This window comes from Melospiza melodia, chromosome 20 (genome assembly GCF_035770615.1).
Source record: "Melospiza melodia melodia isolate bMelMel2 chromosome 20, bMelMel2.pri, whole genome shotgun sequence".
Classification (NCBI taxonomy): Eukaryota; Metazoa; Chordata; class Aves; order Passeriformes; family Passerellidae; genus Melospiza; species Melospiza melodia.
The window spans coordinates 4493413-4519616 of record NC_086213.1 but is presented as its reverse complement, the minus strand read 5'-3'; the positions used below and the strand labels follow the sequence as shown (position 1 = coordinate 4519616).

The following is a 26204-nucleotide window of genomic DNA, read 5'->3' as shown; positions in this document are numbered from 1 at the left end:
TGGCCCTGCTCCAGGCTCGTTAGCTCTGATTATTCTTGGTGCTGGCAGGAGCTGACGTACATCAGCGTCTCTGAGGATTTAAGTTTTTGTCACTTCCCTCCTTCCTCAAACTGCATCTGCAGGAGCTTTTGTCTCTGAAACCTGCATTTGCTCTGCTGTGGCTTGAGGGAAGAGCAAATCCCTGTTTGTAGATCTTGGATATTTTAGACTGTTCGTTGGCCAGCTAGTTCCTTAGGCTTGAATCTGATGGGCTGGATCTGGCTGAGGAAGTTTCTTAGATGTTTCTGTCACAGAGTCTGTTGTGAATTAACTCTGAATGTGCTTTTGTGCCTGTTGAGACAGCATACACTCTCAAAGGTCACTGCTTTGCACAGTTTGACTGGATTTGGAAATTGCATTGCACAGAACTTCAGACATTACACCAAGAAAGGGAAGGAGAGAAGGGAAAAGGAGCCTTTTCCCAGGTCTGGATCATTTTTACCTCAGGGGATTATTGTAAGAGCTTTTTTGACCAAGAGCTTGCTGGTTTTATTGTTTTCAGTCAAACTTTTTCCCATATTGCAAAATAGAAGGTGAATACTTCTGACTATATATTCTTGAATACTTCTGACTATATATATAAATATACTTTTGAATAAAGTATTATTACCAGTGTTCATTTTTGGTGTTTGTGTTGTTTTTCTGCAGTTAATGACAAATGAACTTAAAGACAATCCCCACTTTCTGTAGGGGTATTGTGTATTTGAATTGGAGTAGGATGGAATGAGAAGACCCAGACACAGCTGTGTGGGTTTGTCTTAAGGACATGGTATTTGTAAAAAATCCAGTTTTGATTATTTGAAAACCACAAATTCAGACCAAGCCTGTAGACTACATCCAGGTGGAAAATGGATGCATAGGAAGAAAATAATTGGAAATGCTGGCAGGAATTCCTACTGTAGCAGGGTGCTTAAGCATTTTTTAGGAAGGAACACAGCTGAGGCTCAGTTCCTTCCTAACCATGAAATAACAGAGCATGTCTAGTGCTGTGGTCTATAAAATAAACCTAATTTAAGTAGCCAAGCAACACTGGCTTGCTGCACAAATCTCTACTAAAAGCCAAAGCCAGAAAAAATGTTCACAGTATATCTTCAAAAGTAGCAGAAGGTGATGGATTACTGGTGATTTTACAGTCACAGATTTAAAGATACCATTTAGTTTATACCTAAACCAGTTAATTAAAAGCTGAAAAATCATGAGGAGTTTGAAGAGCACTGGATTAGCTATCCATGGATCAAGGGGTGCCCTAAGCTCCAGCCCACTGAACAGAAAGAGAAACACTACTAATTTCCCAGCTCTAGTGATTTGATTGTCTTTCAAAATGTGATTTTTCTATACTGAATGCCATATTTTGTGTGCTACAGAAATATTTTTTTTCTCAGCAAAACTTAGTAAATCACTTTGATTCTTTTTACATTTGGGGGCAGGGGAATGCAAGCCAGGCAAACTTATATGAAGACTGTATAGAATATAACTGTATATAATTAAACCTGGTCTGAGGGTATTTTTATAAATCTGTTTTCTGTTTTTAGTATATCTACTATCAACTTATATATGAAGCAAGTAATTTTTGTGGCTTAGGGATGATCAAGAAATTGGTCATCTAACAATCTCCAGTGACTGTAAAATTTTGGTCTCTCAGGCTGTCTACTAGCACTTCATTATCCTCAGGGTTAGAACCTTCTGTCTACTGTCTCCACATTTAAATCCATTTCTTCTCTCCATGTTCATGAAAAACAAGATTTTTCCTCTGCTTCTGTTAGCCACATAGCCTTCCCCTGTCAGAAAGGAGATTGTGTCTCCCATCAGTCCCTTGTACAAGGCAGAAGCCCTGGATTTAGCAGACCTGGCTTTTTCTCCAGACTCTATTTTCTAGACTTTAGATCACTTCTGTCAGTTCAATGTCTTTGGCACAGGCCTTCATTTTCCAAAAGCAGCTCCCTCCCCAGAGGACAAATGGTTGAACAGCATTTGAAGCACAAATGTGGACACATGGTTGAACAGCAAATGGTTGAACAGCATTTGAAGCACAAATGAAGATGTAAGCAAGATGTGTATTAGGAGGAATTTAAATTGTGGAATGTTTGGTGCTTTGAGTTTTCCCTTAGCTTTTCACCTGTGAGCACAAGGCAGGTTTATCCACACAGCAGCTGAGTGTGAGAGCAGGGGAAAGAGCAGCAGAAATAAAAGGCAACTGAATCAAGGTAGGAGCAGGAAGATAAAAATCTCCTCTTCCCTCTATTCTCCAGTTTCTGGCAGCTACAGAAAGTTAATGATAGGGGCCTCAGAGGTGAGAACTCTTCACTAATCCTGCAGATTCCTGGCAATGTTCCTTTGGTGGTGTCTTCTTCAGCATTGAAATTCAGGAGGCCACTATCAGATTCGGGGAGAAATTGTTGCCTATTGGCACACAGATCGCTATGGCCATTGAGAGTTTACACATTCAAAGGAACAATGCAGCACTTTGCAGGTGGCCGCATTCCTCAGGGGAATCTATCAGATACAGGGCATCAATGGCCAGCCTTTATATTTAAGGAGGAATGGGGCATTCCAGTCCAAACTTTCTTTTGCTTGCATTGGCTGCTTGTCCTTTAGGGCACTGTTATCGAGCATTATTATATCAAGGTAATTAGAATTACTCACACAGCAGAGAATGTGAGGCACAGGAGTGAGGCAGGATCCTTCCCTGAGGAGTTCCTGCTCTTCACAGACCAAAGCAGCACGTTAAGGAGGAGTGAGGATGCTGTGCTGTGCCAGTCCTACTGCCATATCTGCTGCATGTACAGAGCAGAAGCCACTGCTTCCCAAACCCTGTATAACCTGTGAAGTTTCAGTTGGTTGAATTTCCTTGGTTTTCCTCTCAGCCCGCACACATTCAGGAGGGCTGCAGCCATCAGACAAACGTGTTGGGGATAAAACCTCTCCTTCCTCATGTGCTTGGTGATGTGAGGTACTGAGCAGCACCACGGTGTTGTTCTGAGGCTGTGCTGCTGCTCAGAAGTGAGGTGATGTGAGGTACTGAGCAGCACCACGGTGTTGTTCTGAGGTTGTGCTGCTGCTCAGAAGTGAGATGCAGTGATGGAGCTGAACTTCAGGTCACTGTTTGTTGTACTTTACTCAAGACCGGCTACAAGAGCTCGGAGGTACGTGCAGATCCCAAGGTGGTGCTTGCAGGAGCTGGCTGGATTGGTTTCAGGAGCTGACTCTTGTCTTTCAACAGCAGCAAAGCACGTGTTACACGTTAAGTGCCTTGGGAATACAATGAGGTGTTGGGATTGCATGAAGTATTTGGAACCCCTCCAAGCTGCGCCCATGCTAAAGGAAAGGCTTGCTGCAAACTCCTCAGGCATCGAGCAGATTCCTCTTCCCTCAATCCCACACATATCGAAGTGTCTGTCTGTGCCGGGAGAAGTTTGTGTATCTCAGGGCTGGGGATGTGCTGAGCAATTCATCTGTCTGCAGACATGCTACCGAGCAGCACGGGATGTGTGGCAAGGAGAGGCTGCAGCCCCTGCTGGCTCAAGGTATTCATCACTGGAATATCACAACAGCTGTGTGATTCATTTCTGGGGAGATAAATCTCTAATAATGGCTGAGACTCAGTGATTAATATCATGGAAGTCCTTGTCAAGGTTTTTCATGTGTTCCTTTTCATTTGGTAGTTATAGTCTTTCTGGCACAAGTTACTGCTCAGTTCTAAACCATAATGAGGAAAAAAGCTCCCCCTGTGATGACCACCTGGTTGTAGTGGAAATGCTGCCAGCATTTGCAAGAGAGAAGTTGCTGATGTCTGACTTGACTTGGTGAAAAAGAAATTTACTCCCGTGCATTTTGGCCCCCAGAGATGGTATCAGTAAAATTACAGAAGGTGCCCCCCCTGCACACACCTGTTATCAGGATTAATGAAGTAGTTATTCTGGCAGGAATTCAGATCTAGAATGTATGAACACATTAACACCTTTTCCAGAGCCCTTTTATCAGAAGACATTGTGTTCTCAAATAGGTCATAGAGACAACAGAAAAAGCAAGAAGTAACAAGACATTTATGTGTAGCCAAAGTAACTTACTGGCTGCTGCTACTGGGTCTTGCTGCAGAAGTAAAATAATTTTGATAAGAAGTTTCCTGTTTAAATAGACATTTGACTATGTGTCCTTTGGCTTTAAGGAAGTCTTAAAATCCTTTCCTAGTTGCTTAGCTGTCTGGGTGGTTTTATTACTTTGAAGTTGGGCTTTATCTGCTGGCTTCATTCACAGACTAGCTGGCTGCTTATCACATCTGTGGATCAAATCTTCAAAGGTTTTGTCTGAAGAGTTGGGATTTATGAGGTCACGTGGAATGGCCCTCGGAGGGCGGCGAGCCCATGGCAGCAGAATTGCGGGGAAAAGCTTTTGTGTGGAGGTGGGCGTGTGGTGGGGAGGTGCTGATAGCCAGGGAAGCGCAGGGTTGGAGCGCTGGCCCCTGCTCGGCACGCAGCATACAGAGAATGTGGGAGACCAGGGCGCATTCCTAGACACAGACTCACCGTGTTGCTGCTTCCAGTGGAGCTGTGTGAAATGTCAGAAGGAATTAGACCCGTGCTGGAACTGACAAGCACATCGGGCTCTGCAGCACTAGGCTTCACTGCACTTTTACAGCCAGGCTTACCAATTACATTCAATGGGGAAAACTCAGATATTTTTTTCCCTTCAGAAAGGTGGCTGCTTATTAAAAGTTAAATTTAAAAAAAAATGTTTAAGAAAGGAGAAAAAAAAGAACACGAAAAGCTGCCTAGGTTTCTGCATACTTCAACAGCAAGCAGCAGCTGTCAAATGTGCAGCCAAGAGTGCCTTGTTCCAGCCCCAAGCGTCCCTGGAGCAGAGTGCCAGCTGAGGTGAGCATCTCCAGGAAAAGCACATTACAGAGCCCTTGTGCTCTTGCCTCTGGAACAGAGCATGGTTTTCAGGCTGTGTTCAGGCATGCCAGGCTTTGCTGACTGCACAGAAATGGGAGGGCTGGGTGCAGCAGCATATGTTTGTTCCATTTCTGAGTGTCTTGCGAGCAGCTTTAGCAGATTAGGTCACTAGAGATCATGCTTGGCTTCAGACAAGCACAGTGATACAACTGCATGTGCTGTGAGCTGGAGAGAGTATTGTGTGCTGATTTATACCTCTCAGCTTCCATTCAGGAGGTGACAATTCTGTTAAAGGATTGTAATGATCTCCTAAAACAGTACTGGAAAGAAAGCGGTGTTTCCTTGGATGAAGCACACTGAATTACCTCCTGCAGCAGGGTGAACAGATTGTAGGTGCTGTGAAGGCAGGATAACCCCACTCACTGTGAAGGGTTTAGGAATGTATATAGTGAATTTGATATACTTGGAGATGTGGCTCGTTGCCGTCTTTGACTCCTGCATTAGAACGTGCGGCTGCTGCAAAGACAAGTTTCACGTGTGTGTGCTTGTATTCCTTGGCCAAAGCTGCTCTCTTTCAGCACTGAATACTCAGCCCCTCTTTGGGTCAGAGCTCCACCCCTGTGGAGGAGCAGAGCCTGTGGAGGCTCTGGAGCCGCCGCTGTCCGCCTGCCATGGCTCCTCCTCCCCTCCCACCCTTGGGTGGAACCAGAGAAGGGAAAAGTTGCCAGTGGTGAGCAGGCAGCAGAGCTCGCAGGGCCGCTGCAGCAGCATGTCCCACTAGCCCGTGAGCAGGGATTCTGTCCTTCCCGAGCTGCTGCTGCTGCTGAGTGCAGGAGAAGATGGTTACAGCAATGGGAGCCAGGAAAAATCTGAAAAGGAATGAGCAGCCGAGAGACCTGGCATTCCTTGGGCAGCTTCAAAGGGAGGTGAAGGATCTGAATCAGCGCAAGGGTAAATGAGCACTGCCTGCTGCCATGTTGGCAGAACAGAGCTGTTCAGAGGCAGTTGGACAAGTTTGTGGCTGATCCGGTTTATCCAGTGTTGAAGATGGGAAGTTACTTGTCTGCTCCAGCTTACTTTGCTCCCAAGGATCCCTTTCGGTAAGTCCTGTGCAGGGTTAGCAGAGGGGCTCCAGAGTGGGGTTCCCCCTGTGTGCCAGCCCAGGCTCAGTGGGTGAGGCTGGAAGAATGAGGTCCCGTGCTCGTGTGCCAGAAACAGCCGGCCTCAAACTGGGATCCCGTGTTGCTTTCAGGATGTTACAGGGAAGATTCCTATGGCCAGTCCCTTCCCAGCTCCCTGGTTGGAGGGAGCAGCTCCAGTGTGTGCCCAGCCAGGCAGAGAGCACTCAATGTGCCACTGTGCCCTGTGCTCTGCTCACCAGCAGAGGAATGAGATTAATGTGCCTGCTGCTGCTTCTCTTCCAAAGCTCCTTGTGACTGGGTGAGGTGAGGTGCTGCTGTGGGAGTTCAGGAAGGTGATGTAATCTGCAGCGAGGCAGCACATAATCCTGTTTAAGAAATCAGGCACTTTTCAGGTAACTAGGATAAGAAGGATTCTTCTGTGATATTTTGGTTAATTCAACTTTTATTCGGTTTTGGTTCAATTGAACAAATGAGAATTGAGAAAGGTGATAGTTCCAGAACAACACTTTGATTGCATTGCTTCTCCACAGTGAGAAAAGTCAGTGAGGCTGAACACAGCCAGGCTGGTGATTGACACTGATGTGCTGATTAGGTGGATGGATGGGGAAAGGCACAGCTTGCACTTTCATTGTTTCCCCTCTGCACGGATTTGCTGTTATTGATCCTGTTCTGCAAACACTTTTGTGCTGGTTTGGGAGTAAGGAGCCCGTTGGTAAAACATTCTAGGATAGAAGTAAATGCTGCACAGTTGCTGAGCTGCTTTAGGCAACTTTCTGAAACAGCAGCTGCTTCCAGAAGAAGGAAAGTGAGCAGACACTCATTATTTGTAATATGTGTAGGGTTTTATGCTAAGCCATAGGTACACCTTCTGAGTGTGTGGAAATGGTTTTGCATAGTCAGAGCTTAAGCACTCTGTCTTTCTAGTGTCTGTTCCTCCTTGTCTGGTGTCTGTTCCGTAGCCAGAGCACACACACTGAGCTAAGCCCGGGTGAGTAAGCCTTGGGTGAGCTGCAGGCTGGGCTGATGCTTCATTCTGCAGCTCTCTGGGCCTGTCCCCTCCCTGCCCTGCCGGCAGAATTGGAACCTCGGCCCTCCTGAGCCTGTCTAGCGTTAACTGATCTGGCCTGACAGTGTGTGAGGGGGGTAATTGTTAATGAGCCCTTCTCCGAGGGATCTGTCCCTTCAGTGCCAGGGAAGTCTTTGCTCCCATGAAGGTATTGCCTTTCATTTAGCTGTAAAAGAGATGCCACCAGGCACCAGTGCAGCTTTTCAACTGAAACTAGGCTGGTTACCTGTTGTGACCTGATCCTCCTACCCCCCCCCCACAAAACCAGGAGTTCATGGAGCAGTGATTTGTGAGCTCTTTCTGCACTTGCTGTGCTGCAGAGCATCAGGGCTGAAGTCTGCACCCAGATGCTGCTTGGGTTCCTAGAGGATGGATGTGGGAGGCAGATTAATTTATTCTGTACAGTCAAAGCTGGGAAGTGAAGAATTCTAATGTCTGGTCTGTATAATCAGAGCAGGGTTCTGCAGCTCTGAAAATGGTGGCTGGGCAGCAAGAGGAAGCATATCTGCAGGTATGGCTGTTACCAGTCCTCCATGAAACTTGATCACCATGATTTGCTACTCTGTAATAAGAATAGCATATAATCTAGGAGAAGATTAGTGGTTTCTAATCTATAAAAGATAGAGGAGCATGGCATACTCCTTTCTCTTGGTTGTGGTGACTGGCAAAGGTTGGCTTCCTTAATGCTTGTAGCAGTAATTGCATTCCTGTCTCGGCTGATGAGAACTTTGGTGCAAGGGCACAGCTCCAGTGAGGCGGGAGAGGAAGAAATGGCAACTCTTGTATCTTCTGGGATAAAATTCTGACATGTCTCTTCAATGAGAGCCTTGTGGAACAATCATGTGCTGCTTTTATCATTTGGTGAATGATAAAAAGCATTGGAGCCGTACCTGTGTGCTGTCAGCCAGTTCCCACACCTGCCTTTCTGAGCCTTTCTGAAGTTACAGAATGCATGGTAAGTGACAAAGGTGCTGTGTGACTGTGCTGCAGCTGTGTCCTGTTCCTTCAGGGATTTACCCAGCAGCCACTTAGACCCTTCCAGCATCCAGCCTCTCCAGGGCTGCTTGCTCTGTTCCTGTTGCCTCATTGTCCAGGGTGGGGCTCTGAGCCTTAAGCTGCAAACTTGTCCTGCCCAGATTTGTTTAATTACATAGCAGAGAACTGACTGCTTGCTGGCTCCACCTCCTCACCTTCATTTTGCTATGGGTGTGTTCCAAATTAGATACCAGTGCTTATTTCCGGATGGAAGCAAATTTAACTAAGTGCTATAAGGCTGAATCAAATATTTAGTACTAGAGGAGGGGTAAAGGAAAGGCAAATGCACATGATCCCCCACCTAAACAGATGTATTGCTTTTGCAGAAATTTTACACTTACTTAGGGAGAAAAAGGAAGGGGTTGAAGGTGAAATGGAAGAGAGGTGAGGAAGGGAAGGTGATGTGCTTAAAAACAAATAAGTGACCCACCTGTGTGGAGAGAACACAGAAAGCCAAGTCCTGAAATCCTGGTGAAGCAGTCTCCAGCACTGCTGTCTGCATCCCAAGTGCAGGTCTGGTCACAGCTCCCTGTTTGAAGATGTAATCACTGCTGGAGCACACACACTGGTACAGGCATGCATGGAGGAGTTGGATAAGTCTGAGGGATCCGATTTGCCCATGCTGAGCCAGATGTTCCTGCCACAAAATGATAGAAATCTTTGCTGTTAGTCTCCACTTGCTCTTTTTTCCCTCCCACTCACCTATGTGCTCATTCAGCACGGGGTATTTACTGCAAATGGAAGCCAAAGGCCAGTGGTTGAAGGCAGAATGCACTGGGATGCCTTCTGGGTCTCTTGCATACCAGGAGCAGGGTGTAACCATGACAGTGCCCCCAGGCTGGGGCTCTAGTGATGTATGTACCATGTAAAGCAATCTTAAGTTATTGTTCCCTCTGCTTCATACAAAATTGGCAGGGCCTGTTGCATGCGCTGGAGTTCTTTCCCATCACTTGGAGGGGGGACAGGATTTGATGCTCCTCAGCTGGGAGAGCAAACACTGTAGAAGCCAAATAGATCTTAAGGAGCAATCTTCCTGAGGGGAGGGTGCAGCTCTGAATACTCCACGAGGTGTGCTTTTCCCTAAAGCCAAGGGCTGCTTACAAGCAGCTTTACCTTGTCACTTTGCAGTCTCTTGAGATGGAGCAAATAACTCTCTGTGCTCTCTTGGAGCATGACCAGCCTCACATATCATCGTGCTCATTACAAGCTGCTGGAGTTTACAAGGAATGTCTTTGGCACAAATAAGCTTTTAGGAAGCTCGTGAGGGGTGAAGTCACTTGTAGCTCTCTTCTTAGCCCTGGGAGCGTGTAAGAAGTGCTCCTGCAGTGGCACCAGCACACTGGGTGCTGAGGGAGGTCAGCTGCCTGGAGGGGCACCCACCTAAACCCCCATCCCACTGCAGTGCTTCCCCCCAGTGCAGTGACTGAGACAGGTGTGGGGGAGGAGACAGAAGAAAATCTTCTTCTCACATTTGTGTCGATGGACTGATCCTCCAGGTGTTTCTTTGAAGCAGTTCTTGGTGACTGACCTGGATTCTGCACTCAGAAATGGCCAGTGCCAGACTTATTTTCCTTTTAAAGTCTGAGAACATGCAGCCCAGGGCTAATGGAATAATCCTTACTGATGCAACTCCTGTCTGTGCCTTATCTCTCAGTAAGTCACACCTCCATGCTGCTGAAGTTAAACTCCCTTGCCCAGTACATCTTGCTGAGGCAGGATAATTTTGTATTCAGCAAGCCTGGGTTCTGCTTGTGAGTTGCTAAAAAGGTATCTGCAGTAGAATTGCTGCATTTTTTTCCTTACTTCTTTTTTGGGGGGAGGGGGGAGTTTGTTTCTTGAAAGGATGTAGATAGATGATTAATAATGGTTTCTTGTTGAAATAGAGGCTGACAGATATGTGAAGGATTTGGGGATTCTCTTCATGAAATCAGAGAATTAGTTTTATTTAGGGATTTTTTTATTTGGGTTTCTTGTGGTGTTTATTTTCCCATGCACTGTGATCAGCAGAAGGGAGAGCAATCAGCTGGGAGAGGTGGGTTTTAATCACAGTTAATTGGTGGATGCAGTAATATATAGAGCTCAGGGGATGAGCTGCTTTGAAAACTGTCCCTCAAACAGAATGCTGCAGTTTACCTTTTGGGAGAGGCCTTCCTACAGAACAATAGAAAAACTTTCCAGAAAGGTTGGTGCAAAACTGGCTTTGCATTTCAAAGGGAAGTGAATCCTGTTTCTCAGTCCTGCTTCTGACCTGGCTGAGGAGGCAGGTCCTGGCACAAGGGGGATGCTATAGAAACACTAAGCACAAACAGAGCAGAGCTCTTGCTGTGCTGGGCAGCTCTGCAGCTGGAAACTTGCATCCAGAAAGAGGGAGAAAGCAGAGGAGCAAAATTTACAAAGCAAAATTTATAAATGTGGGTTTCAATGTGTGGGATTTGTTTTAAAATTTGGAAGTTTCTTTTTCTTGGTACTGGTTGAATCCACCTGTCCTTACAGACCTTGGGTTTGGTGCTAATTTTGAGTTCAAAGAGCACTGGGAAGTGGAAGGGTTTAGTACATCCATAACTAGCAGAAGAGTTTAGTACATCCATAGCTGTCAGACCTACCTGGTGCTGAGCTGCTGCTGAATGTCTGTGTTCTCCATGCAGGAAAGGACTGTTGATTTGTCACTTGCTGCCAACTGGAACTTTGTTCTTTTGTTTTCTTCAAGGTGCTCTGAATGCCAGGATCCCCTCACTAACTGGTACTATGAGAAAGATGGGAAGCTGTACTGTCACAAAGACTACTGGGGGAAGTTTGGGGAATCTTGCCATGGCTGCTCTCTGCTGATGACTGGGCCTGTGATGGTAAGGACTTGGAAGGGTTCCTGCCTGGAGGCAGGACATGCTTGCCTTCATCTCCTCAAACTTAGCTGGGAGTTATCTTAGGTATTCAGATAACCAAGTAAACTGAGGGTAATAATCTCCTTGTTACTCTAATGTCTAATCAAAGATTAGAAATGAAGATTGTGTGGGCATCTTCTAGATAAAAATTAATTTTGAATGGGGGTAGCTGTTAAAGGAGGGAGATGTGAGGATCTGAAGCATATGAACAAATCAAGTGCTGAAAAATACAGACCTGCAAAGCAGAAAGGGGATTCAGGGGACATCTGTTCAGTTTCTGTAGCTCAGTGCCCCAGTGTCTTCAGGGGTATTTTCCACTGCACTGTGGAGTCCCAGCTCTCAGCTCAGGGTGAGCAGCAGGTTCTGGCTGTGGGAAATTGCCATCCAAGTCCCACTTGGCTGTGGCCAGAGTCCTGTTTCAGGCTGATGGTGTCTTGGAGCAGTGTTAGCCCCAACTGCTTTGATGCACTGAACTCTTCCTGCACAGTATGGGCTCACCTAAATGTTCTCCTCCTGTCACAGCCTTGCAAATATTTAAACTTTAAAACTGCCAAGATTAAAACAACACCATTTTTTTCTAGAGCCTAAAAAAAGCAGGATGGTACTCAGTAATATGATTGCTACCTCAAAAGAAAATACTGAGAAATGTGCAGGAAATTTCTCATTGCCTGCAAAAGTCTTTGCATAATAATGTCACTAAATGAAGTTCTCCTAAGGGAAATAGAAAATAGACCAATTAATAAAAATATTCTTAAAAGCTATTTTTTGTCTCAGTTTGTGCTTTTTTTTCTGTCAGCTGGCTGGTTAAATATCTGAATTTGTGCACTGCCTGTCTGCCAAAAAAAAGCCCTTTTAGCTTTATTAATTCAGGCGTAACATTAATTATCGTGCCAAGAGCAACTGAACAGGAAGGTTTAATACCTTGTTTACTAGTCTGCAGCAGACTATCAACTGTTTTTGATAGTTGAGCAGCTGCCAAATACAGCAGAGGTTCCTGGGACGTGAGCTTTGCTTAGAGGGTTGATAATGTTTGTTTTGGAGTTCTGCAAACAAGGTGCCATGGATGGGGTTCAGGAAATGGAGAATGGACTAATAGAACTCTTCAGTAAAAACCTGCCACTTGCCTTAGAGATGTGAGTGAACACATTGATTGGAGAGGAAAAGAGGAGCTGCATCTGCTGCTGGGTTCTGGCCCTCCTAAGCTACTCCCTTTTCTGTCTGTAGGTGGCTGGCGAATACAAGTATCACCCTGAGTGCTTTGCCTGTATGAGCTGCAAAGTGATCATTGAGGATGGGGACACTTATGCACTGGTGCAACATTCCACTCTCTACTGGTAAGAGGAGCTGCATTTCCCACAGAGCTGCTTCCTGCTGAGTGTAAGCCGTGTTCAGCTGGCTCAGAGTGCTTCAGCCGGTGTACTCTGAGGAATGCCAGGAAGCTGCCTTTGAGGGAGGGAGGAAGGAGTGGTGTAAACACTGAAACTATGGCCTGTGGTCAGTGAGAGAACTCAGACGTGTGAGTTTGGCAGGGAGGGATGAGACATAATGACTTTGTTCACTTCTTCCAGTGGAAAATGCCATAACCAGATTGTGCTGACACCGATGATAGAAAAACACTCGACTGAGTCTCTGCGTGAGCAGCTGCCTTACACACTGACCCTCATCTCCATGCCAGCAGCCACGGATGGCAAGAGGGGATTCTCTGTGTCTGTTGAAGGTGGCTGCTCCAGCTATGCCACTGGTGTCCAGGTGAAAGAGTGAGTATGACCAGGTTTTGTACAATGTACATTCCCGTGCAGAGGGAGCTGGTAAAAATCCTGCAGTACTGTTGTCCTGAGGGAATCTTGGCATTACAGGGATGTAGGTTTGCTAATAGTCATTTGTGTTTGGTCTTCATTTCAGTCCTGTGACAACCTTAACTGATAATTGTATCTCTCAGTGCTGTCTCCTTCAGTGAGCACAAAACAAAAGTTTGGGCTAAAATTTTCCCACCGGTGATATGAAGATCTCTCTCCAAACCAGCTCAGACCTGAGCACTTGGTCTAATGGTAGATTAGCACTGGTTTATTTCAAAGTACCAGTATGAAGGGGAGCATATTTTTGATAATTTTGGCTGAACTGACTTCACATAGAGACTGTAATTCCTATCTGTAGGGTTAACAGGATGCACATCAGCCCAGATGTCCGAAACGCCATCCACCCTGCCGATCGGATCCTGGAGATCAACGGAGCTCCCATCCGTACCTTACAGGTGGAGGAGGTGGGTAGAGCTCTGTTCTGAAGCCTCCTTCTCCTCTGCCTTCCTACACCTTTTCTCTTTCCTGACACTGTTCTCCCACCCTGCACACAGTGTGTGTACACTGCTAGTACTGTGCTGACAGGAGGAATAAACATGAAGGCAAGCTTTGCCTTCCAGCTGGAGAGGAAAATGTAACAGATGGGAATGCAGTTAGGATTCAGTGCTGATTTTGTGGCATTCAAATGTGAAGGGAGGTAATGAGAAAAGTCTAGGGCTGTGACAGAGGACAGAGAGGCTGTGAAGACTCTCCCATGTACTGCTGGTAAAGTGCACAGTTCTGATCCTTTTAGAGGCAGTGCTAATACACAAGGGCCCAGCTGATCCTAGGGACATTTCCCATTGCAAAAAATCTATTTGCTATCTTTATTTACAAATAAATGCTTTCTCCAGATATCAGGGGATGCTGCAGGAGTGTAAAGGGAACACCATTACCTTCACTTCCCAAGGGTTTTATTTACTGTTGGCACTAAAGAGAACATGAGCACAAGCCATCTCTCAGATAGATCTCCATGCAACTTCTGCAAAGCTGTTTTTTGCAGCACTGTTCAAGGTGGAAACTTGTGTAGTTTTTGAACACTTCTCAGAGAAAGAAACGTATTTCATAGAGTCATAAAATACCAGACTGGAAAGCACCTCAAGGATCATCTGGTGCAATCTTTCTTGACAAAAGCAGTATCTAGAGCACTATGTCCAGCTGAAACATAAATGTGTCCAGTGTTGGGGAATCCACTACTTTGCTGGGGAGATTATTCCAAGGGCTGATTGTTTTTTGTAAAAAAAAAAGTCTTTGTGTCTGCCTGGAATCTTTCCAGGATTATTTTGTACCATTACCTCTTGTATCTTCCATGTAACTCCTTGTGAAAAGGGAGTCTTCATCTTCCTTGTAGCCACTCTTTATATACTGGAACATGGTGATAAGGTCTCCCCTAAATCTTCTCAAGGCTGAACACACCCAGTTCTCTCAGCCTTTCCTCACGTGGCAGCTTCACAGCACTTCAGTCATCTTTGTGGCCCCTCTCTGTACCCTCTCCAGCCTGTCCACATCTTTTTTATATAGGTTACTTGTAGCTGAGCAGAAAGAAGTATTGGATAGCATAAGGAACTTCTGTGTTGCCAGCCTGACTTGTCTGGTAGACAGTTGTGGTGCACACAACTAAACCACAACTATGGAGTGATCTCACTGAACTCTCTCCTCTGATTCCTGAGGGGCATTCCCTGTGTCTCCTCTGTCTCCTGTAGCTGCCATTGGTTTGATTTCAGGTGGAGGAGTTGATTCGCAAGACAAGCCAGACGCTTCAGCTGCTGATAGAGCACGACCCGGTGTCGCAGCGCCTGGACAGGCTCCGCCTGGACTCGCGCCTTCCCGGCCACATGAAGGCGCCCATCTCCCCTCGCTCCCTCTCGCCTCTGGACATCAAGGAGAACCTGGAGGGAACGCTGCGACGGCGCTCCCTCAGGTAAAGGCTGGGAATCACAGCCCCTGCCCTGTGCTGCCTGCCTGGGCAGCTCAGCCTTGTGACTGCAGTGACTGGGACAGGGCTTATCTCTGATGTCAGCCGTGGGTAAACCAGTGGAGAAGTCATGAAGAGCTTGGGATTCTGCTGTTGGTGTACACTCCCTCTCCGTTCCCTTTCAGGATGACAAACGTTCAGTAATAAAAATGAGGAGCTCTACTGTTAACAGAGAAAAGCTACTAAGTTTCAGAGTCAGTAAATGTAAAGGTCAGGTTTTTACCAGCCTTAGATGACTGGGGAAGAACGTGGGGAAGGGGAATCTGGCTGAGACCTGGGACTTGGGAACAAGTCTTTTTGAGAGTGGAGCACTCAGTTGCTCATTTAGTCTTTTACCAGTACTTTATTTAGAGATAGCAAGTGATGTGTCTTCACAGCTTCCTCCCCCTGTTCTCAGAGCTCCACCTCAGACTGCCAATGCAGGAGAGCTTGTTGTTGCTGTTAGGCAGCTCTGACTTGGAAGCTGCTCTGGATTCATAAGGAGTTTCCACAGTGCTGGGAGAGCATCTGGGTTTGGAGATAGTAAAAGCACTGGAGCACATTAGAAACTGGTCCTTAGGGGTGAATGATGGGATATGCTGGACCAAAGGTTACCCAGCAGCTTCCCTGACCTTCCTGTCATCCTTGTTTTCCAGGAGAAGTAACAGCATTTCTAAGTCCCCTGGCCCCAGCTCTCCAAAGGAACCTCTCCTCCTGAGCCGTGACATCAGTCGTTCTGAGTCCCTGCGCTCCTCTTCCAGCTGCTCCCAGCAAATCTTCCGGCCCTGTGACCTGATCCACGGTGAAGTTCTAGGAAAAGGATTTTTTGGACAAGCAATCAAGGTGAGGGAGGTCCTCAAACATTCATCAGTTACTTTGAGTACAGAAATGTCTGCCTGTCTTGGCATTCTTTACCACCATCTCAGTGGTTTTGCCTTGCTGAGAGTGATCAGTCTTGGATCTTACGTGGTTTGCTCTGAGATCCATTTCTGTTTCCTTCCCTGACCGTGAGTGTGTCTGACTGCAGATGGTTTTGACTTTGTCCCCTTTGAGTGTCAGCCTTGGCTGTACATGTTCATCTTGTGAGTCAGGGTTAGCCCTCCAGAGTGTCACAGCAGGGTGAGGTGGGGAGCACAGGGAACAGGCCACACCTCCTCTTACGAGCATCTTTCCTCTGATGTGTGTTCAGCTCCCCAGCATTTCTTACCCACCCTTAGTGTGGTGTGTTCAGGGGTTTGCTAGGCTGATGTAGTGACCATGTCTGAACCCCTGGCACAGCCTAAATGGCTTGTCATTGTGGGGTGGTGTCTGGTCTTGCATGACTCTCACAGTTCTAATCTCAGTCAATAGCATTCTCTGGCATTTAAACTCTGATCTGACTGAGGGTACTCCAGCAGTTCCTATCCCATTGCTCCTGACAGCATCAGGGGCACCTTTCTCTGCCTTGTTAAGGTTCTGTGAGTTCCTCAGTACTCAGACTGCACTCACCAGGGGATGGGACTTCTCCCCTTTCACTGGTATAAACTTGAGGTGTCCAGCCACCATGTTCATCTCATGCTTCCGTGGGAGGTGATGAGCCAGCACTACAAACCCAATGCTTGATCCATACTAATGAGCATATTTCTCTTCTTCTCTGCTCATAGAGAAATAACAGGTGCAGGTAAGTGAAACCTTTGCTCTGTTGCATGCTTTTGTCATCTGTGTCCCAGCAGTTACTGGCACAAAGGCATTTCTTTTCTGCTCAAATTGCCCCATGGCTGTCCTGTTCTGGTGCATGCTCTGGGAGTTAAATTTGCCCCCATGGAGTTTCATGTGACACTTGTTTTAGTTTTGCTGGTGTGTCAGCTTAAGAATTCCACTTAGCCTTGCCTTTGTCTCTTCACTTCCCTTTATCATTGGATATTAGATGTCCCTGGCTGAAACATGCAGTGTTCCCTGGCTCATTACTTGTGTATGGATGCTTGATTTCAGATGGGAGCAGAAGAACATTTTACTCTTGCTTCTGTTGTGTTATTCCATGCACTCACATTCCACCTGTGTCAGCTTTGTTATGTCCATGGCTCCAAACAGAACTGGTGTGTCACAGTGTTTGCAAGAGCTCATAAGCTTCCTAAATACTGTAACTGGGTCATGTGTTCTGGATTTTAGTTCTTTTAAAGGTCTTTTTTGCCTCCTACCATTAAAAAAAAAAGTGACATTTTTCTTGGACTTCAGATTGATGCAGCAAGTACTGTATCTGGTCACATAATTCTCTTCTGATCAGAGAGGCAAGGTGGTTGTTTAGCTTGCTGCAGATCTTAGGGAGCCAGAGCTGTCCAAGTTAAGCAAATGAAGAGGAGAGGATTTCCAGGAAAATGTGCTCATAGGAATTTGGACTCTTTCTACTCTCTCCTGCACCCTGTGCAAGCAAGCCTGAGCTGGTTACAAAAACCCTCCATAATACAGCAAAATGCCAGGAACTAGTTGGAGATAGGCAAACAGTTCTTGAGGAACTGGAAATGCTTTCCATGTTAAGAGCCAGGAAATTTATTACCTTACTATTATGATGGATTTCTTTGTGTTTTCCACTGTTCTAGGACATTCCTTGCATGTTGAGACACACTGCTCCAAAGGAGCAAGGTAAAATTAACTGCTTCCTGCCTTAACTGAACAGCCTGTGCACTCCAGTTCCACTTGCACGTGGATGAGATTCAGATTCCCCATAAAGCCAAAGCATTTATAATGCAGTTTTGGGTTGTTTGGTTTGCTTTCTGATGCAAGTGAACATTGATTCTTTTGCTGACACAGAATGCAGTTGGTAAAGCTTGTGCACAAAATGTGAGCATCCTGCTGGACAAATGTGTTCCATAAGGGAACTTGGAGGCATGCAGCAGTGTGGAGGCTTTGGCAGCCTGTGTGCACACTCAGCCCTGTGCTACCCAAACTGGAGCCTTCAGCTCTGGATCTTGGCTTGATCCTCTGTCAGCTTTAGGTAGTTTCTGTTTCACACACGGCACCTTCAGTGAATTCCAAAAGGAGAAGTTTCACGCGGTTTTTGGCAGATCCCTGAATTTCCTCCCATCTCTATTCTTCTCTGGGTGGAGGGGAGTGTTGAACTTCTTCAGAAGTTGCAGGAGCATTGGAGGTGTGTGTTCTTGAACCTTGCCTGTAGTTGTGGGTTTTGTTTCCACCAGGTGACTCACAAAGCAACAGGAAAGGTGATGGTGATGAAGGAGCTGATTCGCTGTGATGAGGAAACACAGAAGACTTTCTTGACAGAGGTAGGAGCAGAATTTCAAACAGCTTCTGAGCCAGTGGTGTGGTAGAACTCTCCCATCTTCCCCAGAGAGGGAGAACCTGCCAGCAGCCTGGCAGGAATGAAGGTGCTGAGGAGGGAGACATTGCTCAGGGAAAAGCTGACATGAGCTGAATGTTTGCTGCAGTGAAGTGTGACTCACACTGGGCAATAGACATTGCTTCAGCTCCAGTTCATTAATTTTTCAGTGATAAGAGCAACTTCAGTCAGAGGCAAATTGAGCTATGCAGTACATAAAGGATTTATCCCTTGAGCCTTGTGCATAAGTACAAAGGATGAGGGCCAATATCTGTAACATATTTAAGACTCATGCTGTATTTAAGCAAAACTATTTTCTTGGTGGCTGCCTACCATGTTTTTCAAAGTCAGATTTAGCTTAAAGGCAGTTCTCTAAACACCTGGCACTGCTGTTGTGGCCCTAACACACACAGCACAGACCCAATAGCTGCTCTGGAGAGTTTTGCCCTCTGAAATGTTAGCCAAACTCAAGAGTGCTCTCCTTAAAGACTAAGATCAGGTTAATTGCTCAGCATGAAAATGAAGGGGCAACAGTTCATTGAGTGCCTTAAGGTTGGTGTTTGAGTGATCTCTGTGATCCCTGAACAGGACTTTGAGCTCTGAAGTGCTTTTCACCACAGAATGGACCTGTCAGTACTTGTTCCATTCCCTTTTTGATGTGAATCATCCCTTTGGGATGTCTGTGCCTGCAGGTGAAGGTGATGCGCAGCCTGGACCACCCCAACGTGCTGAAGTTCATTGGTGTGCTGTACAAGGACAAGAAGCTCAATCTCCTCACCGAGTACATCGAGGGGGGCACGCTGAAGGATTTCCTGCGCAATGCAGTGAGTGTTGGACACCTGGGAGATGTGTGCTCAGTGAGCCTGGCTGTGCTGGCTGTGCCAGCCTTATGTACTTGTTGTTAGTTTTCTTTGGAGCTGTGCAGTAAAGCTGCTTCATAGCTGTGGGTGAGCTTGAGGCAGGAAGCCTCTTCTTTCTGGGGCTGTATCATGTGTCTCTGAGTGCTCTAAGAGTCCCTCTTGTGAAGGAACTGCTGGCTGGTAAGATGGTCCCTGACCATTTATCTTTCAGGACCCATTCCCCTGGCAGCAGAAGGTCAGCTTTGCCAAAGGGATTGCCTCTGGAATGGTGAGTGGGACTGTTGCTTTGTAACAGAGCAAACTCTGGGGTCAGAGTTAGTGACTTCAGGAGGGTGGGGTATGAGGGGCTGTGGGCACTGCCTGACTACTGGAACTGGGTTGTAGAGTCTGTCATGAAATGCTCATCTGGGAACCCCTAACACCAGCTTTTCTCCTTGTGTTCCAGGCTTACTTGCACTCCATGTGCATCATTCACAGAGACCTGAATTCACACAATTGCCTGATCAAGCTGGTGAGTTACACCTCAGTTCCCACAGCATGCTGCTTCTCTCCTTGGCATCTTCCTCCCTTGGTTTTCTCCACATGATGTTCCCTCTTTTGTCAGGGTGGAACTGATTTCAGAGAGGCTTTGTGCCCCAGGCAGAGGAGCTTTATTCTCACACAGGGTTTTCTAGACTGATCCAGCTTTCACTGTTTCTGTGTTCTGTTCTCTTACCACCCTTCCTCTGGTAGCAGTTCCTGTAAGAGTCACTTTCTGAGAATTAGTACAGCTCTGTTCTTTATCTCAACTCTGAGGTGTTCTCTGCAGCTGTTTCTGTTCTTTTAACCACTTAGTGACTTTTTATTGGCACTCAGGATTCAGACAAGTGTGTAGGTGTGTACACATGTGTGTCCTCTCATTTTTTTAAATGCTGGGTCACAAGAGTTTTGTGTAGTTTCATTCCCTCAAGCCTGCCCTTTTTCACTTGGCTTCAGACAACCCAGGATCAAAGTCCAAGTTAATTCCTGAACAGGTAAAAGAGGAAGATCTAAAAGGAAAGGTCCAGGTTTCCCCTGGCAAGTGTAGCCAAATTGGTGGGATAAGTGCTAGCAACCACACAGGAAATAAGATCATGAAGGGAGCAAGTGATGAGCTGGGGTCATGAACTGGGTCTCTTACACTGTCTGGACATCTTGCTATGCTCATGGCTGCAGGAAACCCAGATAGTTGCCTTAGACTATAGCTGGTAGTGAACAGGAATTGCAGCCTCTCTGCTCCTGAAAGGGGCTGGGAGTGATCAGTGGCCTGTACTGAACCCCCTGTGCAGGATAAGACAGTGGTGGTGGCTGACTTCGGTCTGTCCCGGCTGATTGTGGAGGAGAGGAAGAAGCCGACCCTGGAGAAGCCGTCGGCCAAGAAGCGGACGCTGCGCAAGAGCGACAGGAAGAAGCGCTACACCGTGGTGGGGAACCCCTACTGGATGGCCCCAGAGATGCTCAATGGTAAGAGTCCAGCACAGGGAGCAGGCAAGGAGACAGCCTGTGACAAGATACAGAGATGACAGGATTACTGGAAGTTTCTGTGCCCCAGTAGCACCTAAACCTTTTAGAGCCTGTGGTTTTAGACCTGCTGATGTGGAAGCTTTGCTATACACACAGAGGTCATAGCTGCAGTCCTGCAGTGCCTGCCCTGGTGAGCCGTTGTACCAGCCCAGGTTCTGTTTCTGGCTTGACAGCAGGATTCTTCAGGAAGGCAACAGAAGTAAACTTGCTGCAATCCAAGTAAAAGGAAAGATAAAAAGAGGCCTGAGATAAAACTGAACCCAAGATCAATTTCTGTTATAGCCTCGTGCTTTGGAATTGCCCCTTGAAAGAGGGAATCATTACGTTCTGGGATGAGGTTTATGCTGTTGCACAGATCTAGGGAGAGGCCATGTGCTGCCAGGTTTGCTGAAGCCTCAGGATTCAGATGGGAATTGTACTACAAGTGCAGGGAAATCTGGGTTTTGACATGCAGCCCTCAGTTGCATTAAGGTTGAGCTGTGACCCTTAGAGGAAAAGCTGCTCCTGCAGGAGTTGAGATGAGGGTGAAATACAGTAGATACAATTTCCTCCTAAAGAGCAGGTCTCTCTGACCAGGTTGGACAGTTTGGCTGGCTGGGATATCAGCACTGTCCAGCGCAGTCTACTGGGGAAGGAAGGACTGGGCTTCTCTCCCCCAGCTCAGTTTTCTATGTTGCTTTCTTGTGTGCTGTTCTGTTTGCCTTTTCTCAAGGTCTCCAGCCCTAAAGAAGTCTGAGGCTGCTTCTCAGAGTTTGTCTCAGTCGTGGCATTTGTCAAGAGAACAGCAACAGCATAGTCTGACATCAGCTCTGAAAGCAAGGCTGCTCAGCAGCCCGTGCCTTGGGAGGGGTGTGTCTGTGAGCAGAGCATGGCGTGCTGGAGCCTGCCAGCTCTCCCAGGATCAAAGTGCTGCCGGTGTGTAATTTATTATCTCTGCAGTCACTGCAGCAGGGACTTGCTGGCTGCTGGGGAAGCTGAGCACTGGCTCCATGCTCTGTAGAGATCCACAAGAACAGCAATCAATGAAAATGGGCAGGAGCTTTCCATAGTTATTCTTAGCCTTTGCTCAGATCTGATAGAGTGTTGTCCTGTAATTCCCCAGTACAAGAGAGAAGCAGGGTTACCATCTGTAATGGCAGTGTAATGCAGCTGGTATATACAGATCTTGGGGTGACCAGCCCTGCTCAGGTTTAAGCCTTGCTTTGAATCCTGTTTTAGGGCTCTCCAGAGAAAAGCCTTAGTTAAGCTTGGTACTGGCAGCTCCTGAAATAGCTGGCTGGGTGACTCTCTCTTTACAGAGCTGAATGTCTCATGTTTCCCACAGGACAGAGCTACGATGAGATGGTGGACATTTTTTCATTTGGGATTGTTCTCTGCGAGGTAAGACAAGGACATTAAATGGCATCTTTAATGTCCCCATCTCTGTGTACACCCAGATCTCTGCATCTGAGTGTGCAGCCTGTGACCTAACAGCACATTATTGGTGAATTAGACTGGGAGAACAAGGCTCTGTTTCCTCAAGGAAGATAACTGTCTTGTAGTTTGCTGGTCCCAGTTTCTTCCTGGACTGAGAGAAGCTGTAAAAAAGTCATCAAGTTCTGACTGAGCCTGCTATCTGTTTGAAAGTAATGCATTTCCTAGAACTGTGATGCTTTTTTCTTTTTCTGCCTCATTAAAAAAACAATCAGCTGCATAATCTCAGCAAATTCAGGGCTTCCACTGGGGATGGCACTTCACTTCAAAGAAGTGGAAACAAAAACCTCTTTGCAGGTCGATTAATGAAGCTTGCACCCTCAAGTCTGTTGGCTTAGTTTATTTCTGAGCCAATGCAGAGTCTGACTGCTATATCAGGCTTTTCTATCTGCAGAACAAAAAGCAGCACTTGAAAGCTGCAAGGTATTTTCAGTTTAAAAATGTGGAAATACAGATGAAAGGCAGGGTGTTATGTGTAACACAGCAGTTGCAGGAACACCAGGGGATGCCAGCACAGTTTCATTTTCAGTGTTTGGGTGAAGGAGACAAAGAAAATGTCTGTGCATAAATCTTTGTGGCCTCATCTGGAGCTCTGTTTACACTGGGCCCTCCTCTCAGAGAATGTTGTGGCTGTGAGTTACAGAGTTAGGAACTTGAAAAATCTGTATGTGGGATTAAAACAATTGTTTCATCTAGAAAAAAAAGACAAATAAAAGGGTAGTAGCATATGAACATTCTCCTTGTCGCCAAAATTATGCTAAAAAAATCCTCTAAAATTAAACACTCAAACAGATAGGGACATAAACCTGCCAAAATACATAATGGGTGTTTCTGTCTAGTTCCAGGATGTAGCTGTCGTGCTGAGTTACTGGCATAGAAAAAAGCCTGGCTGGTTATAAATAACAGCCCTTCTATGATACCCAGTGAGGCTTTAAACTTAATACTCTGTCCACGTGAAAGTTTCTGTTGACCTTCTGAGTCCAGATGCCCCCACAGATCTCTGCTGTGGGCTCCTTCCCTCTACACTTGTGCTGGAGGTGGTGAGCACTGGGGCAGTGCTGGGGCAGGGCTCCCTGTCCACCCAGCTCTTTACTGGCTCTCCTTTTCCTGCAGCCTCCTGGCTGTCAGTTATGGTTGTTTGTCTGTCTTGTCTGTCCCAGCCCTCTGGCTGTGGTGGGGGCTGAATCTGTCACTGGCAGAACAATTCAGAATTGGAGCTGCTGTTGACTTCCCAGCATTGTTCAGGACAGGCTCTGTACTGAGGGGCTTTGCTGTTGGCATGGTAAGATGGTTATGGTGGTGCAGGTTGCCTTGATTGCCTGCCATCAGGAGGGGCTGCATCATCCCCAGCTGCAAGACACTGTACAGCTCCCTGAGAGGGGCACATCATGCTGTGTCTTCTGGCAGAGACCCTGGGCAGGAGGAGAAGGCATCTGGGACTTCCTCCACAGCTGTGGACACCTCTCCAGGTCTTGAAAAAGTTTCCAGTGAAGTTTGTCTATACATAGTGCCACGAGCTCATGGCTCCATTGGAAGGAAGAACAGTTTTCTGTTGTTTCATTTCCACCATAATACTTTGAAGGAGCCCCTGCCTGATCTATTGCAGTACCTAAGTGCTTCTCTCACTTTCTCTAGATCATAGGCCAGGTTTATGCTGACCCAGACTGTCTCCCACGCACACTGGATTTTGGCCTTAATGTCAAGCTGTTCTGGGAGAAGTTTGTTCCTGCTGATTGTCCTCCAGCCTTTTTCCCTCTGGCTGCTATTTGCTGCAGACTGGAACCAGAGAGCAGGTAGGTTTGGGGTCTGGAGGACTCTTTGGAAGCTGCAGGATGTGTCTGTGTTCCCATAGTGCAAGGACTGCTCTGCACAGAGGGCAGCTCCAGCCATCCATGGGAATGCTCAAAGGCTTCCATGAGTGAGAGGCTTCAGAGTCCACAGTTTGGGAGAGAGACTGCTGTATGGTGGAGATGTCTGACACAATTCCAAGACAGATTAAGAAGGAATGGTTGTTCAGGATTTCTCAGCTACAAAGAGCAGGGGCAGACTTTGACAGTAAGATAGATACTTCCTTTGATTTCAGTTATGAAATTTGTAGCTTCAGAACAGTGTTGCTGTAGGTTCCAAAGAGCCAGACCTCCCTGGTCACTGACTGGCTATAAAAATGCGTAGCCCAGACAGATGAGGGCTTTGCAGTCTTGGAAGCTGAATGGGGAGGAAATCCTGGCCCTGTTCATCACTCTGTACATGGTACAGGGACCTGGATGGACAGCTAGTTCAGCCTTTCCGGATGCTGTTCTGCTTCCTCTTTCCTACTCATGTTTTCTCACTGCTGCTTCTAGGCCCCCTTTTTCCAAGCTGGAAGATTCCTTTGAAGCTCTCTCTCTGTACCTGGGAGAACTTGCCATCCCCCTTCCATCTGAGCTGGAGGAGCTGGACCACAATGTGAGTGTGCAGTATGGACTGACCCGTGACAAGCTACCTGAAAACACAACCTAGGCTGCTCCTGCTGCCTGCACCACTTCACTGGAGCTGGGCTGAGCAGCAGGGAGGGAGATGCACTTCAGCCACTTCCAGGGCATTAACCACGCTGTGCATCTGCTGCACTGCCTCTCTCTCCCCACCCAGCTTCCCTCCTCCTGGATATCCTGATTCACTGTGGATTCCTGGCACGTTTCAGAAGCAAAAAGGATTGTTTCCTGCCAGCTGCACCTAGGAAAGCCGCTGAACACTATTTTTCTGGCTTGAGAGATATTTCTCTGGCCTTTTCAGGCTTCTTTACTGTGGTGCCTTAGAACTTGGCTGCAAGCTGTGAAGCCACCCTGGCCTGTGTGCCAGGGAGGGAATTGCTATAGGAGACTCTCCTGGGTAAGGACCAACTTCTGGAACAGCTTCTCCCACTGACTGCCCTGCCCAGAAAGCTGGGGAAATTGGACATCCAGCAACATGTCTCACCAGGACAGCACATGTATGTATGTATGTATTTGCATGTGTTTCCCAGAACAACCCACTGAGATTTTGGCCTCTGACATGCATCAGAGGAAGGAGTAAAAAGCCCCAGGAATTGGGCAGCTCTCCTGAATACCACATCTCTGGGGAAGCACATCTGAATTCTTGTTTTGGTTTTGTGGGCTTTTATTCCTTCTGTGTCTCTGAATACCTCCAAAAGCCTGCCTAGAAACACTAAGACTGCCTAGAAACACTAAGACTGAGCTGTGCTTGCCCCTCCTGATGGCAGATGAGGCAGGCAGCAAATGAGCCACTGGAGCATTTTCAGACCCTGCGCCTGCAGTGAGTTTGCCTGCCCAAAACCTTAACCTAGGTGAAAGTATTTGAACCTGAATGTGTAGTTCTGCACTAGGCACTGGGTGTGGACATTCCTGAGTGCTTGAGCTCTTGGCCTGTGGATGTGAGGTGACAGGAATGACAGCAGAAGGTGCTTGTCAGAAAGCCAAATGTTTGAAGTGGCTCAGACCTTGGGCATGGACAATGGCAAAAGGGGACTTGCCCAAGGTTAATTAAAGGATGGACTTGTCATGAATAGAAAAGTGCTGGAGAATGTCCCATCCTCCCTGGAGTGGCAGCTGGAGAACTAATAATTCAGTTGCCACTACCTCATCCTTTCCTGCAGATTGTCCAAGTTGCTCCTTTGAAGGTCCTTCGTGCAGCTGCTGCTGCAGCACCTGAGCTGATTCTCCAAACAGAAATTTTCCTCAGGGTCATTCCCTGCTCTGGGGTGGGGGGAAAAGGGCTTGGAGTCATTGGGAGGTGGGTAGGGCTGTATTTTCTTCCAGTACTTCTCTTCTTCCTCCCTTGGTGGGTGAAGGAAGGAAGGAAGCTACTGCTGCAGTAGCTCACGTGGTTGGCAGAACTGAACAAAAAGCTGAATCAAGTTCTGCTCTAAGTCTCACAAACATCATGGTTTAACTGGATTTTAGTGTGCTCCTTTTCCCCTCCTCCTCCCTTCAGCATTGAATGGTGGGGAATGGGTGTTAGTCTTTGCTGTTACTTTGGTTTCCTCCCCTACCCATGAGTTTAAAGTATTATGTACAATAACATGGGCCCAGCCATCACCTGACATCAGGTATGCAAGGGGGGTGTTTTTAGTCTGTGTAGTGGTGTTTTAGAAACACTAGGGCCTCCCTGTGCTGAGAGTCAGGCAGGAGCCTCTCTA

At 46.9% G+C, this 26204-nt stretch overlaps 1 protein-coding gene across 5 annotated transcripts in view; it reads left to right on the top strand.

Moving 5' to 3' along the window:
- LIMK2 (LIM domain kinase 2) overlaps positions 1–25000 on the top strand; it is a 30836-nt gene extending 5836 nt beyond the window's left edge. For 4 of the 5 annotated variants that reach the window (XM_063173356.1, XM_063173351.1, XM_063173352.1 and 1 more), the window contains exons 3-16: positions 10882–11017; positions 12278–12387; positions 12622–12810; positions 13208–13313; positions 14613–14809; positions 15499–15685; positions 18016–18102; positions 18848–18979; positions 19227–19283; positions 19461–19526; positions 20323–20497; positions 21882–21937; positions 23666–23823; positions 24373–25000. In XM_063173356.1, coding sequence (XP_063029426.1) covers positions 11000–11017; positions 12278–12387; positions 12622–12810; positions 13208–13313; positions 14613–14809; positions 15499–15685; positions 18016–18102; positions 18848–18979; positions 19227–19283; positions 19461–19526; positions 20323–20497; positions 21882–21937; positions 23666–23823; positions 24373–24529 — 1695 coding nt within the window. In that variant the 5' untranslated portion in view covers positions 10882–10999 and the 3' untranslated portion in view covers positions 24530–25000. Of the gene's footprint in view, positions 1–5651; positions 6032–10881; positions 11018–12277; positions 12388–12621; positions 12811–13207; positions 13314–14612; positions 14810–15498; positions 15686–18015; positions 18103–18847; positions 18980–19226; positions 19284–19460; positions 19527–20322; positions 20498–21881; positions 21938–23665; positions 23824–24372 lie in introns of those variants that run through there. The other variant, XM_063173353.1, reaches the window with a different exon arrangement.
- The last annotated feature ends 1204 nt before the right edge of the window (positions 25001–26204 follow it).